Genomic DNA, 14,640 nt, shown 5'->3' with positions numbered 1-14,640 from the left:
CTCGGCCCCCTCCCTGGAATTACCAAGGCGGAATCTGCATTTTCACAAGACCCCCAGGTGATGTGTGTGCACACACTGAGGGCTGAGAAGCAAGGGTCTCCAGCTCCTCTGGGGTCCAGACGGCTATGGGAACCTGGGCCAGGGTCAGCTTCCTCTCCAGCTGTTCATCAACCACTGGCCGGGGTGCCGTTGGCATCCATCTTGATTCTACATTGACCTCTATTGTAGGTTCAATTTTATCCCAGAAAAAGCTAAATTCAGATCCTAACCCCTGGTACCTGTGAATGTGACCTTACTTGGAACTAGGATCTTAGCAGATGCCATCGAGTTAATGTAAGGTCACACTGGAGCAGAGTGGGCCCGAAATTCAATGTGACTGGTGTCCCTATGTGAAGAGGAGACAAAGACACAGACACACGTGGGGAACACCACGTAAAGGTGTAGATAGAGATGGCTGTGACCCATCAGCAAGCCAGGGCTGCCAAGGACCACGGCACCCAGCAGACACTGGGAGGAGGGCACAGAACAGGTTCTCTTACAGAATGTCTGAATGTTTGTGCCCTGAGCCCTCAATTCATAGGCTGAAACCCAGCCCCACTATGTGATAGATTAGGAGGCGGGATCTTGGTACGTGATTAGGATTAGGTGAGGTCAGAAGGGTGAGGTCCTCATAATGTGATTAGTACCCTTATAAGGGTCACAAGAGAGCTTGCTTCGTGTCTCTGCTATCCACCACGTGAGGATGAAAGAAGTCAGCTGTGGGCAATGCAGAGGAAGGCTCTCACCAGACCACTGCCCTGACGGCACCCTGATCTTGGACTTCCAGGCTCCAGAAACGTGAGGAATAAATTTCTGTTGTTTATAAGCCACCCAGTCTATGATATTCTGTGACAGCAGCCCAAACTAAGACAAGCACCCAGAAGGAAGAAATTTCTGTTTCAAGCTGCCATGTTTGTGGTATTTAGTTGCAGCAGTCTGAGGAGACTGGTGTCACTTCCAAGCATGGCTTGGTCCCCTCGGCCCCTGGAGACTGGAACCACCCTCTCCTCCCTGTTAGTAGGAGAACTCTCCAGAAGGCCCGGCCCGTTGCTGATTCTCAGTCAAATGTGGCCGTTCCCTTCATGGTTGTCTTCTCCTGAGCTGCCAGCCTTCAGCTGCTGAGTATCCTGGTTCAAAAAGTCTTCCCCCCAAATGGACAACACGTGACCTGGAAAGTCACCATCCAAGCCATCTGGGACAAATGATGACAGACTTGCAAGCAAAGCCCTGACTCGCATCTGCGGCATCCTGGATCAATCAACACAATCAACAACCACCAGCCCCCACCCTCAAAAAAAAGTGAGGAAAGTATTTTATTCTCCCTCCCACCCTCCCTATCCCACCCCTCTAGGTGGTCACAAATCACCGAGCTGATCTCCCTGTGCTATGCAGCTGCTTCCCACTAGCTATCTATTTTACATTTAAGGAAATGAAAACCATGCTTCTTGGAGGGCAAAACTCACCCAACAACCGCATTTACTGTGATTACCGTATAGCTTATTTCCAACACAGTTCTTCCCAGAGAAGGCCAGACAGAAGTGGCACCACCAGGGGTCAGAAAGGCAAGCAACAGGGAAGCTGGCACCCAAGGGGCAGGCCCCTGGAAGGAAGGCAAAGCCTCACGCATCTGTGTGCCCATCTCAGCTCAGGAGCCTCAAATTCAATTAATCTTCACCCCAGTCCAATCCACATGCTGGTAGGGGAATTCACTGAGCACCAGGGACCTGTGTCTTTACAATGGAAGACACACAGAACACTAATAATATTCATACTAAACCGAACAAGAGGGTGGAAGAAATAGAAAGAACGGTAAAGAGCAGTGTTTTTCAAATGTGGGTTGAGATACGTTCGCTGTTCAGGAAATAAATTTAGTGCCTGTCAACCAGCAATTTTTTTTTAGTGAAATACATTAGTTCAGAATAGACTAAGGATACCAGAATAGAATAGAAAATGCCAGAGTACATCCCATGGAATAAAGGGTTAGAACTTTTTCATGAAAGACTTTTCAGCTTCACACACACACACAGAGACACGCCCAACAATGCATTTTTTATTGTGGATCAGGGTCAATGTTTCCCTCAACAGAAAGTTCTAGAGATTTCTAGGGAGGCTCTGCCTAGTTCACAGGGTAGTCTTTTCCAGGATCATCCCACAGAGTTGTAAGATTTGTGGAAAAGAGTGAAAATGTCAGTGCCTGTGTTAATTCTGATGGCAAAACCCCAAGTGCCCCAAATCTAGCACTGCAATCCATGAGTGGTGAAGAAACCGAAGCCTCTGTGGCCAATGCAGGGGGCCCATCACCGAGACCCATCCTCCAAGAAGCCTCAGGACCAGCCCCATGGAACTGCCTTTACCTCCCTCCAGACACAGCCAATTTCTGCTGGCATAGCGTCCAAGTTTTTTAATTGCTTTATGCCAAAAAGCACAAGACACATCCACTCTGATGAAAAGCTCCACAGGGAACGAAGCTGATGTCTTTACAGCCCCGAAGCATCTGATCCAGAGCTGCTGTCCGTCGATGTGGACAACCACTTTAGGCCCTGTTTCTGAGCCACTGGATCACTGGTGCCCAGTGACCCTCTCTGGGGGAACTGAATGGAAGGATGTGGCTCTGGATCTGGGCAACGTGGGCTTAAATTATCCCTCTGCCTGGTCCCATGGCCTTGGGCAAGTTCATTAACAGCTCTAGGTGTCTTCACCTAAAATCAATGACAGTACCTACGGAACGGGATTACTGTAAGACCCATAGAAGATGATAAACATAAAGCACTCGGAACGGCAAGTGATCGATGAATATCAGCCCTTGGAGCTCATGCTTCTTTCTATCAACCTTTGGAATCAATTCTCCGGGTGGCTTCCGAGCATGCAGAGAGGCACTCTACTCGTGTCTCTAAGAATCAAAGGCTAGGAGAGTTGGCTGGATTGACTGTAAAGATTCTGAACGGCAGAACCTGGAACCTGACCCATTTCTCCAAGGCAGCTGGAGAACATCACAGCTTCCTGAGAAAAACAAGTCCATTGCCAGATGTGAGTTTTAGGGAAACGCTGAAATACAGTCAGGGAACAAGAAGGGCAGGTACAGCACTGAGGGTGTAGCGAGTAAAGAGAGGTTGTGCCGTAATTTCATCAAGAGTAACTGAGCACCGGACACACAGTGGCTCGTGGTAGGCACGGCCAAGGTGAGCAAAGGAAGAGAAGGCAACGGAAGAGGATGATCACGTCTGGCTTGGAGATGCTGCAGGTGAAGTGCCATTGGGTCATGCGTGCGGGAGAGGCAGACGGTGACCACACAGCGTAGAGCAGAGAACAGGACCAGACGGCACTGGCCACAGGTACAAGGGCCTGCTCAGGGGGAGGCGAGGAGACGGAGAAGTGTGATGGCCAAGAAGGTTCCCCGAAGCACCTGCTGAATGCTGAGAATGTCTGGGGGTGGCTGTAGGCACGTGAAAGGGGCAATCTGATGTGCAGACAGAAGATTCCAGACTGAGAGGAAAGGGTGAGGGATCCATCAGGACCCCAAAGGAAGGGGCAGGTAGGGGAGAACTCAACACAGGTGGAGGGTTAGTTTCAGGTAGTAGAATGGGCTCGTCTTCTTCGGAAGGAAGTGAGAAAGGAAAGGTGATGTTGGACAGGTATTAGAGGATATTTTCAGCACAGCAGACAGACCAGCATCATTTGCTAAAGGTGGAGGGGGGTGGGTAATGAACCTCAAGCTTGAGAAGCTGCCAGAAATATTGTTAAGATAAATGGAAGGAGAAATCTTTTTCTTTTAATTTTTATAAAAAATAAAATGGTACGGCTGCTGTGGAAAATGACATGGTAATTCCTCAAAAAATTACACATACAACCCAGCAATTCCACATCTGGTATAGACCTAAAAGAAGTGAAAGCAGGGCTTGAACAGCTAGTTACTTGTAAACTTACTTTCACAGCAGCGTCATTCACAAAGGCCAAAAGGTGTAAAGAACCCAAGAGTCCATCAAAAGGTGCATGAATAACAAAATTTGTTAGATACATGCAATGGAATACAATTCTGTCTCAGCAAGGAAGGAAATTCTGACACCTGCTCCAACACGGATGAACCGTGAGGACATTATGCTAAGTAAAAGAAGCCAGTCACAAAAGGACACGTACGGTATGATTCCACTTATACGAGGAACTTGGAATACTCAAGTTCATAGAGACACACAGCAGCACGGTGGCTGTCAGGGGCTGGGAGGAGGGGAGGAAGGGGAGCTACAGTGTAACAGGTACCGAGTTTCTGTCTGGGGAGATGAGAAGGGTTCCGGAGACGGATGGTGGTGATGGTTTCACATCCACGTGAATGTCTTTCATGTCACAGAACGATACTCTTAAAAGTGGTTAGGGCTTCCCAGGTGGCGCAGTGGTTGAGAATCTGCCTGCCAATGCAGGGGACACGGGTTCGAGCCCTGGTCTGGGAAGATCCTATATGCCGCGGAGCAACTAGGCCCGTGAGCCACAACTACTGAGCCTGCGCGTCTGGAGCCTGTGCTCCGCAACAGGAGAGGCCGCGATAGTGAGAGGCCCGTGCAGTGCGATGAAGAGTGGCCCCCACTTGCTGCAACTAGAGAAAGCCCTCGCGCAGAAACGGAGACCCAACACAGCCAAAAATAAATAAATAAATAAATAAATAAATAAATAAATAAATAAATAAATAAATAAATGTGGTTAAAGTGGTAATTTTTCATGTTATTTACCATATAAAGAATTTTTTTAAGGATTTGGCAGCAGCTCTGAGGTTGGGGGTCATGAACTGAGGGATCGTAAAGCAGCACAATAGTGAGTGTGTCTCTAGAACCACATGGGGGTCCCAGAGCAGGATCTAGAAGAGGAGGAGACCTGAGGCCACCTGGCAGAGCATCGCCCACACATTCACCGTGGTTCCCTCTCCCACGTAACAAAAACGTACCCAAGTACGCTCCTGCTTAAGTTAAACGACCCTGCTAAAAACTCCAAGTGCAGTGGAAGGCGGAGCTGTTGAAAATTCTACTTGGATGCTGTGTTTATCCTGCAGTTAATTATTATCAGAAACTCCTCTCGCCTCTCCCTTCACTGAGGCATAAAATGCTGACTTGAATCCGCAAGGTGGGTGTAAGTGGTTCTTACAAGTCTGAGAAGGGTGGCGGCAGGGTGCTCAGAAGGGCCACTCCCACCCCACAAGCCCATCAGGTCACGCTGAACAACACCAGGAAGGCATGGAGCACGCTGACCCCCTACTCACAAATGAGATCATCTCCAAGATCAAAACAGCCAACAAGGGCCACCCTTGGGAAACAACGTTTAAACCCCTAAGAAACGCCAGTCTTTTTCATGTTTCCTCTACGTAAGATGACTCACAATTGTATTCCCATTTCAACAGAGCAAAACGTAAAACGTTAAAACAACACAAAAACAGGATCCCGTGATGGGAATTCTTAAATTTCAGAAGTCGAGGAAGCACCTATTGTGCAAGAACAAAATACAAAATTAGCAGCAAGGAGGCAACATTTCAAGTAAAACTCAGTCATCTGTCTTGCAGATGTAAGGTTTGCATCAATGCACAAACGTCACTGAATTCACCCATGTCTCATGACAAAACACCCACTGAAGGAAGGACTTCCAAGTCTGCAGTTACTAAATGCCTTGACATCCAGGGAGGTGGGCAGACACAAGTGAGGCCCAATCAAATTTAATAATCTAACAGTATATTTAGAAACCAAAAAGGACTTCTGGGCTCAAAACTTCCTGTCATTTGTATCTATTCTTAGACTCCCTGCGTCGGTTTTTCAGAAATGCCAGAGGATTTCGTAGTAAATGTACCAAACACGTTGTTAATTTTAACCTCAAAACAATAAGGCAGCTTTAGGCAATAAGTTGCCAAAATAATTAAGCCAAAACTTGAAAAAACACGCCACATAGCTTTCTCTGTGGATCGCCAGCTCTACATGAAGACTGAGAAATGATACCGAGGATGGCACGGCTCTGCCAGACAGCAAGCTTCACCTCCAAGATGAAAGGGCCATCGTGACTGTTCATGTTTAGTGACACTGCTCCCCTGGTCACAACAACCGTGTGAGCCGTCACACAACCGTGTTGTGGTCACACAACACATCTGAGCACACGTACATCTCTGTCCCAGACTTAAAAGCTGGGAAATCACTTTCCCACAATATTTTTAATAGCCATAAAGATGTTTCCTGGGAAATGATACAGTAAAAGCACATTCAAAGAGGAAAGTAAGAATAGAGGCTGCTACAAGGAGCAGTGGAGTGAAAGCTGCAAGTTAATCATTTGGAAGATTCTTATCCTTTGTAGGAATTAGCACGGGCAGCACACACAAATCGCACGGCTTCTTCTGCCCTAAGTCAGCCACACTGAAACTGCCAGACAGGGATGCTGGCGAGTGTGCGGGTCCTGGGCCCTCCCCACGCCCCACCTCCTGGCACCTCCACGCCGGCGTGTCCTGAAGACCACACAGACCCCACCTGAGACGCAGGCATCTTTTCTCCCAAAGGACCACAGGGCAAGAACAGATAATAAGGTGGTGAGAAGAGCAGGACCACGGGAAGGTCGGATCCCTTGCTCGCTCTTCCAGACTCGCTGGAGGGACGAAGATATGTCACTATCAGCATAGCTCAGCCTGAGGTCGGACGGACGGATGCCTGGGGCACCTACAGCCTCAGCCTCCCACACCTGCTCAGACACTGAGAACCTCTCCTTGCCGAGAAGCAAAGAGCAAGGGCAGCATTTGAGAGCACCTACAGAGGAAGCAAAAAGAACCCCATTATAGGGACCACGGTCACAGTCACTGCAAAGCCACTCCTGAACCTTCCGCTCAAGTCCAGGCTTCGAAGGACACGCAGACCCTGCTTTTCTCGGCCTGCAGGGAGTCCTGCATCTAAGAGCGGGGCCCTGAGTGTGGTCGGCGCTGCCCCGAGGACCTACCTTCACCCGGACGGTCTGGTCCGACACGCCGCCCATCATGTCACTGATAGATCGGAACAGCTGCACCAAGGACTCCACGAAATCGGCCTCTCCTTTGTTTTCATACAGCCTGCAAAGGAACACACAGATCTGTGGGCCTGGCACATGGCACATCACCACTTTCTGCTCCTGCATCTACAGACATTAAAGTTGCTGTGAGGGAACATCGTCAGTAACCATGGAACACGGGAGCTGACTTGGATTATAATCTGGACCTCTCAGCTAGGGAGATGCGCCTTCACGCTGAAGAAGCTGATTTTTAATCATTCTATTGATTGCCTTTTGGCTTGTAACGTAACACATTCTACAAATCTGAAAAACGCAGAAATGTATAAAAAGGGAGGGAAGGAGGGAGAGGGTAAGGAAGGGAGAGAGGAAGGAAGGATGGAGAAATCCAGCTTTAATTCTACCCCACAGAGATCCCATCATTAATATTTCAGTGCATATCCTGCCAGTGTTTCTTAAACCCATAATGTCACATAATTGACAATCACAAAGACAACTAAGTTTAACATGATCTTAGAACCTTCTGAAAATGACACTATAATAATAAACTCAAAATTACTTGATTTCATAGTAATGATACTATATACAAATTCTTCCATCATAGAATTGGTGGTTCCGGGAAAACATTCAGAAAGTGGATCATATTCAGTAAATGGATAATAAGGAAGTGGTACATCGGTTACATGTATGCAAATACGTGCTGCTAACTGTAAATAAGTGTCATCTATAAATTATTTATTAGCAGTTACTTCAAGCTGCCATGTTACTAACAAGCAATACATTTGCATTTTTAAATGCTGCAGCGCAGATGTTTTATTAATACAGACTAGTTTTCTGCCTAATTAAAAGTATACCATACCTGAAAACCTGTGTACAATGGAAAATTTTGTAAACTAAGTGATAATTAATTACCCTAGAAGTAATCTTATATTTAAATGAGTTCCATTGTAAAGCAACAAATTCTCTCTAAAATGGGAAATTGCAACCTAGTGTATCTGTTTTGTAAAGGGTTTTCGAATATGGGTTTGTATAAACAGTGTACCAAACAATGACAATTATGAAGTCATGAACTTGTGCTTGCAGGTGAAAAGGAGCAAGGTTTGGCAGACTGGTGCAAATACTTGGGGAAGCTTCTAGCATGCACTCATCCATTCTCCCCCCTTCCCCCCCACCCCACTCCCAGTATATATGCCAATTCCTAAGGCTCCATGGCGCAGGGGACTGAAAACCAAAATGAAAACATCTATAAAGCAGAGTGGAGTGTTTATGTGCCTCCAGAGATAAAGAATACAGTTTGAAAAATGCCAGGGAGAGGGGCTCCAGATAACACAGCAGACTCTCAGTTGAAAACCCTGGGGAACCAGAGGAAAACCATATAAGACTGAGGCTCACAAAGGCTACATACAGCCTCTGTAGTGTAAAGGTTCAGTCTCACTTTCTCTGCCTAGAAAAGAAAAGGATGAATCACCTCTTGAAGAAGATCACATCATCTGGAACTTTGACAGTTTTATATATTCACAGTCCTGTATTCAAACAAAGTTACTAAACACAGCAAAATACCAGACCACATGGCCAAATCAAAAAAGAGACAACAGAAACAGATCCACAAGTGATCAAGATATTGTAGTTAGCAAGCAGTTACATCCTGTATCAAGAATGTCAAAATAAATGTAAGTATTATATTGTAAAACAAAAAGAAAAAGATGGAAAAAATAGAAAACTGGAAATATGAAAATAGATGAAGAAAACAGAAGGTAAGACAAAAAATTCTAGTAGAGAAATGAATGTATAAAAAAAGATGAAAACTCTGAAACAAAAATATAATATCTAAAATTAAGAATTCAGGGACTTCCCTGGTGGCGCAGTGGTTGAGAATCTGCCTGCCAATGCAGGGGACACGGGTTCAGTCCCTGGTCTGGGAAGATCCCACATGCCACGGAGCAACTAAGCCCGTGCACCACAACTACTGAGCCTGCGCTCTAGAGCCCAAGAGCCACAACTACTGAGCCCACGTGCCACAATTACTGAAGTCCGCGCACCTAGAGCCCATGCTCTGCAACAAGAGAAGCCACCACAATGAGAAGCCCACGCACCACAACTAAGAGTAGCCCCCACTCGCCACAACTAGAGAAAGCCCATGCACAGCAACAAAGACCCAAAGCAGCCAAAAATAAGTAATTAATTAATTAATTAATTTTTAAAAATTCAAGAAGCTCTCAAAATCCAATGTAGGATAAATAAAAGGCTAACCATTCCTATGTAATCCATAGTGAAACTGCTAATAACCATAGAAAAAGAGAAAAATTGTAAACATAGGTAGAGAAAAAATTTTAAAGACACCTTTACCTTCAAAGATGTAACAATAAGTCTGAAAGCTGACTTCTCACCAGAAATGATGGAAATCAAAAGAGAAAAGAATAACATCTGGAAGAAGAAAATAACTGTCAATCTAGAATTCTATATTAAAAGAAAACATCCTTCAAAAACAAAGATGAAGTCAATGATTTTCATACAAACAAAACCTGCAGCAGACTTATACCCAAAGAAATTCTACATGAAGTTCTTTGCACTGAAGGAAAATTATCCTATAGAGAAACATAAAATTAAAAGAAAGATGGAAAAACAATAATAAATATAAAACATGCTGAATGAATACCAACTATACAAAATAATAATAGTAATGCCTTAAAATATATGTAGACTTGAAACGCATGACAATAATAACATAAAAAAAGAGAGAAAATGGGATAAAAAAAGAAAATTTTGATTGATACAAAAGAAAGCAAAAAAAGCAGGAAAAGGGAAACATAATACAGATGGGTAAAAGAGAAAATTGATAGAAAGACAGTAGATATAAACCTAATATATTGCTTAATTGCATTATATATAAATGAACTAAATACTCAATTAAAAGGATTTTCAGACTGGATGAAATAAAAATACAGCTCTATGCTGTGTTTAAGAGACACACCTTAAATATAAGAACACAGAAAGGCTGAAAGTAAAAGAATGGGAAATGGTATTCCATGCAAATACTAACCAAAAGATAAACGGAACCTTTTCATATTAAAGAGTAAATCCACAAAAAAAGAGATCACAGTTCTAAATCTGCATGCCCCCAATAACACAGCTTCAAAATCTACAAGATACAATCAATCAGTCTTTCTTATATTTAAAATTCTACCAAGAATTCCTCAAGAATGAAAACTTAATTACTAGTTTCTCTGCTCCAACCAACATGTTTAAAAGACATAAATGGTTAGTATTTTACAGCAAGCACTCTGAAGCACCTTTCTGTAATGAAAGAGAGGTTTCTAGTCTCACCCTCTTGGTTTTGTCAGATAAATCAAGAAGAGTCACTTGTTTGACCCACCTTGAGGTGGGTGAGAGGAAAGAACTCAGAGGAATATTGGTAAATAAACAGACAAAACCTAGTCATCATACCTTGCTCTATTTAAATGTTATAAGTATTCATTAACAAGAAACGACTTGATCTTTGTCTATTAACTACATCCTACCTTTGTGACCCAGTAAATGATAGCAAAAGGACAGAAAACGGGATTTAAAAAAGAACACTTTGATTGGTACAAAAGAAGGCAAAAAAAGCAGGAAAAGGAAACATAATACAAATGGGTAAAAGAGAAAATTAATAGAAAGACAGTAGATATAAACCTAATATATTACTTAATTGCATTATTTATAAATGAACTAAATACTCAACTTTACAACTTACGATCAATGATTAATTATTCAGGAAGCTAACACCAGGTGACACGGAAACACTCAACAAAGCACCAGAAAGACAGAAGAGGAACTCGGCAATAACTAGCTTTAGTGACTGGATTCAGAAGGTCTCGTGCAGGATGCGTCTGTTTTCTGGCTTTCCAGTTAATGTGATCCGCCCACTCGGAAAACACAGACAAACAAAACCAGTGGAGAAGTGCCCCTGGCTGTCAGGAATCTCTTGGTGGGTTCCCCAGGAACCAAATATTTTTGGACCAACTACTGTTCTCATTCCAAAACAAAATGAGCTTTCTAAACAAAACAAAAAGCATGGATTTGCATAGTGAGAAAGAGAGTGGAGTAACAACGATAAGTTTCAATACCTTCTTCTCCAAAGTTTCACCCCTTCCTTTTTTGGAAGGATTACTGTCAATTATCATGGCATTTTACAAAGCTACTACATTATGTGAAAACACAGTACACCAGTTTGAAAGAAGAAAAATAAAAGACCTCAAAAGTTTATTCCAACTGCAAAAAAGAAAAACACAGTTGTCAATTCCAGCTGTGAGCACAACTGTTTTTCTCCCAAGGTAACAGATGTGTTGCAAGTAAGAAAATGAGGACCCGCGTGTGATTTCTTCCCCACCTCAAAAATACCATGCATCAGAGCTGCTTACGAATCAAACATCCCAGACATCTGTGAAGGACACAGGATGGCTTTTTCCTTAAGCAGACTATACAAAATAGGAACAGTGTTTCATCTCAATGCCTTTGATAAGACAGATGAAGAACTACTAAAATGGGCCCGGGGGGTGAGGGGTGGTGGTTTGAGGACAAGACGTGACTAAGAGACTTTAGCCCTGTTGTCCATGATTTTAAGGTTATGATTTTTTTTCCTACCATAGATTCTTCTCAGCAATCTCAGACTAAAGATTTCAATTTAAGAAGTACTGTATCTGTGCAGTGTGGCTACAACTGTGTTCTAGGTTTCGAGAGGAAGGTATGTCCTTCTCTGCCCTCAAGAATCGTAAAGGCAGCCAAGATACGTTTAGGGAACATTTAGAGAAGAAAACTAAGGTCAATATACTATAAAGTATATTATAAAAGTATACCATAAGAGTCTGGGACAGTCAGGTCTCCAAAGCTCATTAAGCGCTTGGGAAGGAAGGATCCTGATTGCTACAGTATCTGGTGAGATGAGGTCAGGAATGTCCAGACAAGGGGCTTGGAAGGTTCTGGAAGCCTCACTGCCTTTTGGCAATTGTTGCTACTCACCTCTGACCTCTTTGCACTTTTGGTCCTGGACAGTCTCAGCTCTTGACAAACATGTTAACCTGGCAAAGAACCTCAGCTGGGGATCAGCCCTGGCTCCTCCCACTCCAGGACAAAGGCTGGCACCTGGACCCCGGTCTGTGCCAACACCTTGTGGCCAATGGCCAAAGCAAAGGCATGCCTAAGGATGTCTAAACTTAGAACACTTCCTGGGTCACAGGGAAGGGTCTGCTAAGTATTTCACTCCATTTCTGTGTAACACAGTAGGACTGAATCACGTCTTGGATCACTTAGGGCTCAATGACTTCAAGTCAAAGAGATACTAGAGACAGGAGTCTCAGAGACCGACCCCCAAACTAATGGGGAAGAAAGGCTCTCGGGGGCCTAATTACATAGGATTTACTAATCCAGAACAAGTTAGGGATGCTCTAAACGGTCAGGGAACAGAAATTCTTGGTCAAAGGCATGAGAAAGAGAATGTTCACTGCCCATCCAATAAATACTTCTCCTTTACTACTTTACTAAAAGAAATTTGATTTTGTTGAATGCATCAATAAATCCTTTCTCACCTCCCTTGCATCTAGGGTGGTCATGTGACATAGTTCTGGCCAATGAGACGGAAGCACCTGACCCTTTGTAGGCACTGGGGACAATGCTCTTTAAAAGGAGAGTAACTGGAAGAGCTGTTTACCCCTCACCTTCCCCTTCTCTGCTGCCTGGAATGCGATCCTGATGCCAGGAGGGGCAGGAGCCACTTTGGGGCCATGAGATAGACACAGACCCCTAAGGATGGTGGGGCAGAGAAATAAGCAGCCAAGGACCCAGAATAAGTAACCAGAGACCAAGTGCACGAGCTCCGGACTCTGGGCTCCACGTCATGTGGGGAAAAAAAAGTGAACCTCATATGGTTGAACCATGTTAAGCTGGGTTTTTCTGTAACATGTAGCCAATCATATTCCTAACCTCTGTTAAGATCAATCAAACTCAGTAATATTTTTGGACCATGGTTCTAAAATCTCATGCCATTTGTATTTTGAGGTTGAAAGAGATTAAGGAGAGACAGAGAGAAATAATTTTGCTACTGGTCCACTTGGGTGCCCCAATCTTTTCTAAGTAGCAGTATTTTGTAAAAGATTAGAGCATTTACGACAATAGCAGGAACACACCGACCACCAACACACACTTCTTTGCATTATTAATCTCTGGATGAGAAGGAAAATCAGCAGTGTGTTTGGAAAGGAGATGGGCATCAATGAACCCCTAACCCAGTGTCATACTGATCACAAATTGTACAAGATGAAAAATTTTTTCAAATAAAACATGACATAATCCGTGCCACCTGACTGTTCCGTTCTTTCAAGTTCATCCTCGCACCTTAGCATCGATTTTGTTTTAGAGTACCCCAAAATTTAAAATTAGTGGGGAAACTTTATATAAAAGCAAGATAGAGGGTGCCAAGAAGTTCATTTTTACAGAAGTAATTTTATTAAAAAATAAGATAAAACACAGGAAAACAAAACCTAGTTTACTTGTTCATCTTTCATACTGTGACAGTGAGAAAATCATCAACAGCTTTGACCTTGAAGAAAAGAGAAAGCTTCGACCCACATCAAGAGTCACACTTATCCACAATAAGCAAAATAGAAGAGTGTGCCTTTGATCTCTCAGTCAAGGATAAGAGCACAATAGCCTCAAACCGTGGGTCTTAGATCACGGGAACGTCAGAGTGAACAAAGCACAAACAATCCTTGACCAGTAAACACAGGGGCTGTGACCACTGATCAATGGTGGGTACTACCCCGTCTGTGACTCTTTTTTTTTTTTAAGGATTTTTTTTGATGTGGACCATTTTTAAAGGCTTTATTGAATTTGTTACAATATTGCTTCTCTTTTACGTTTTTTGGTTTTTTTGGCCTCGAGGCATGTGGGATCTTAGCTCCCCAACCAGGGATCGAACACGCACCCCCTGCATTGGAAGGCAAAGTCTTAACCACTGGACTGCCAGGGAAGTCCCTCCCATCTGCAACTCTTACAGTTGTACACACAGTCAATAACTTGCTCCTTTGGCTTACATGTACCATGGTGTGCACAGGCTGGATTTTGAATACCTTCCCTTTCTCCCCAGCCCTTCTGGAGAAGCTGACTTCAGGACAACAAAGATAAAGTAAAGAGTCAATAAGGAGGTACCAATGTGGGTCCACACTCGCTCAATCCCGAAGTATTCACTGATACGTTTCGAGAGGGCTGTGCTTTTAAAAGTCACATGTATTCTCTAACTCAGAGGGACATTGATTCTTAAACTCCATCTCTGTGTTTAGAACTCACCACAAGAACATCAACCTCCAATAACCAACAGCAACCAACATCATCCACTGTAGGTCACCCAAAGCAGCTAGCTCCAAAGGCAGTAGCAGAGTGAGTCAATTTCAACACCCCAACACCCAATCTACCCATTTCACATCTCTTCATTCATAGAGTTAAATATTGTGGACCACCTGAAAGCTCATTTATTTTAGCACATCTCTTTCATCTAGAGATATATAGAAAAAAATACTAATGTTCTCTATAAAATAATGAAGTCATTATTTTAAAGTGGATTGGGACTATCCCAGTCCA

At 43.7% G+C, this 14,640-nt stretch overlaps 2 protein-coding genes across 3 annotated transcripts in view; one reads left to right on the top strand and one right to left on the bottom strand.

Annotated features, from left to right (window-relative positions):
* DOCK1 (dedicator of cytokinesis 1) overlaps nucleotides 1–14,640 on the bottom strand; it is a 526,335-nt gene that overhangs the window by 390,916 nt on the left and 120,779 nt on the right. For both annotated transcript variants that reach the window (XM_082406605.1, XM_082406606.1), the window contains exon 23: nucleotides 6,985–7,093. In XM_082406605.1, coding sequence (XP_082262731.1) covers nucleotides 6,985–7,093 — 109 coding nt within the window. The remainder of the gene's footprint in view (nucleotides 1–6,984; nucleotides 7,094–14,640) is intronic.
* The window catches only part of INSYN2A (inhibitory synaptic factor 2A), a 242,293-nt gene that overhangs the window by 127,546 nt on the left and 100,107 nt on the right, over nucleotides 1–14,640 (top strand). The gene's annotated exons all lie outside the window — the stretch shown is intronic.

This window comes from Balaenoptera borealis (genome assembly GCF_965194805.1).
Source record: "Balaenoptera borealis genome assembly, chromosome: 10".
NCBI lineage: Eukaryota > Metazoa > Chordata > Mammalia > Artiodactyla > Balaenopteridae > Balaenoptera > Balaenoptera borealis.
Note: the sequence above shows the minus strand (reverse complement) of the source record. Positions and strands in the feature narration are given on the sequence as shown.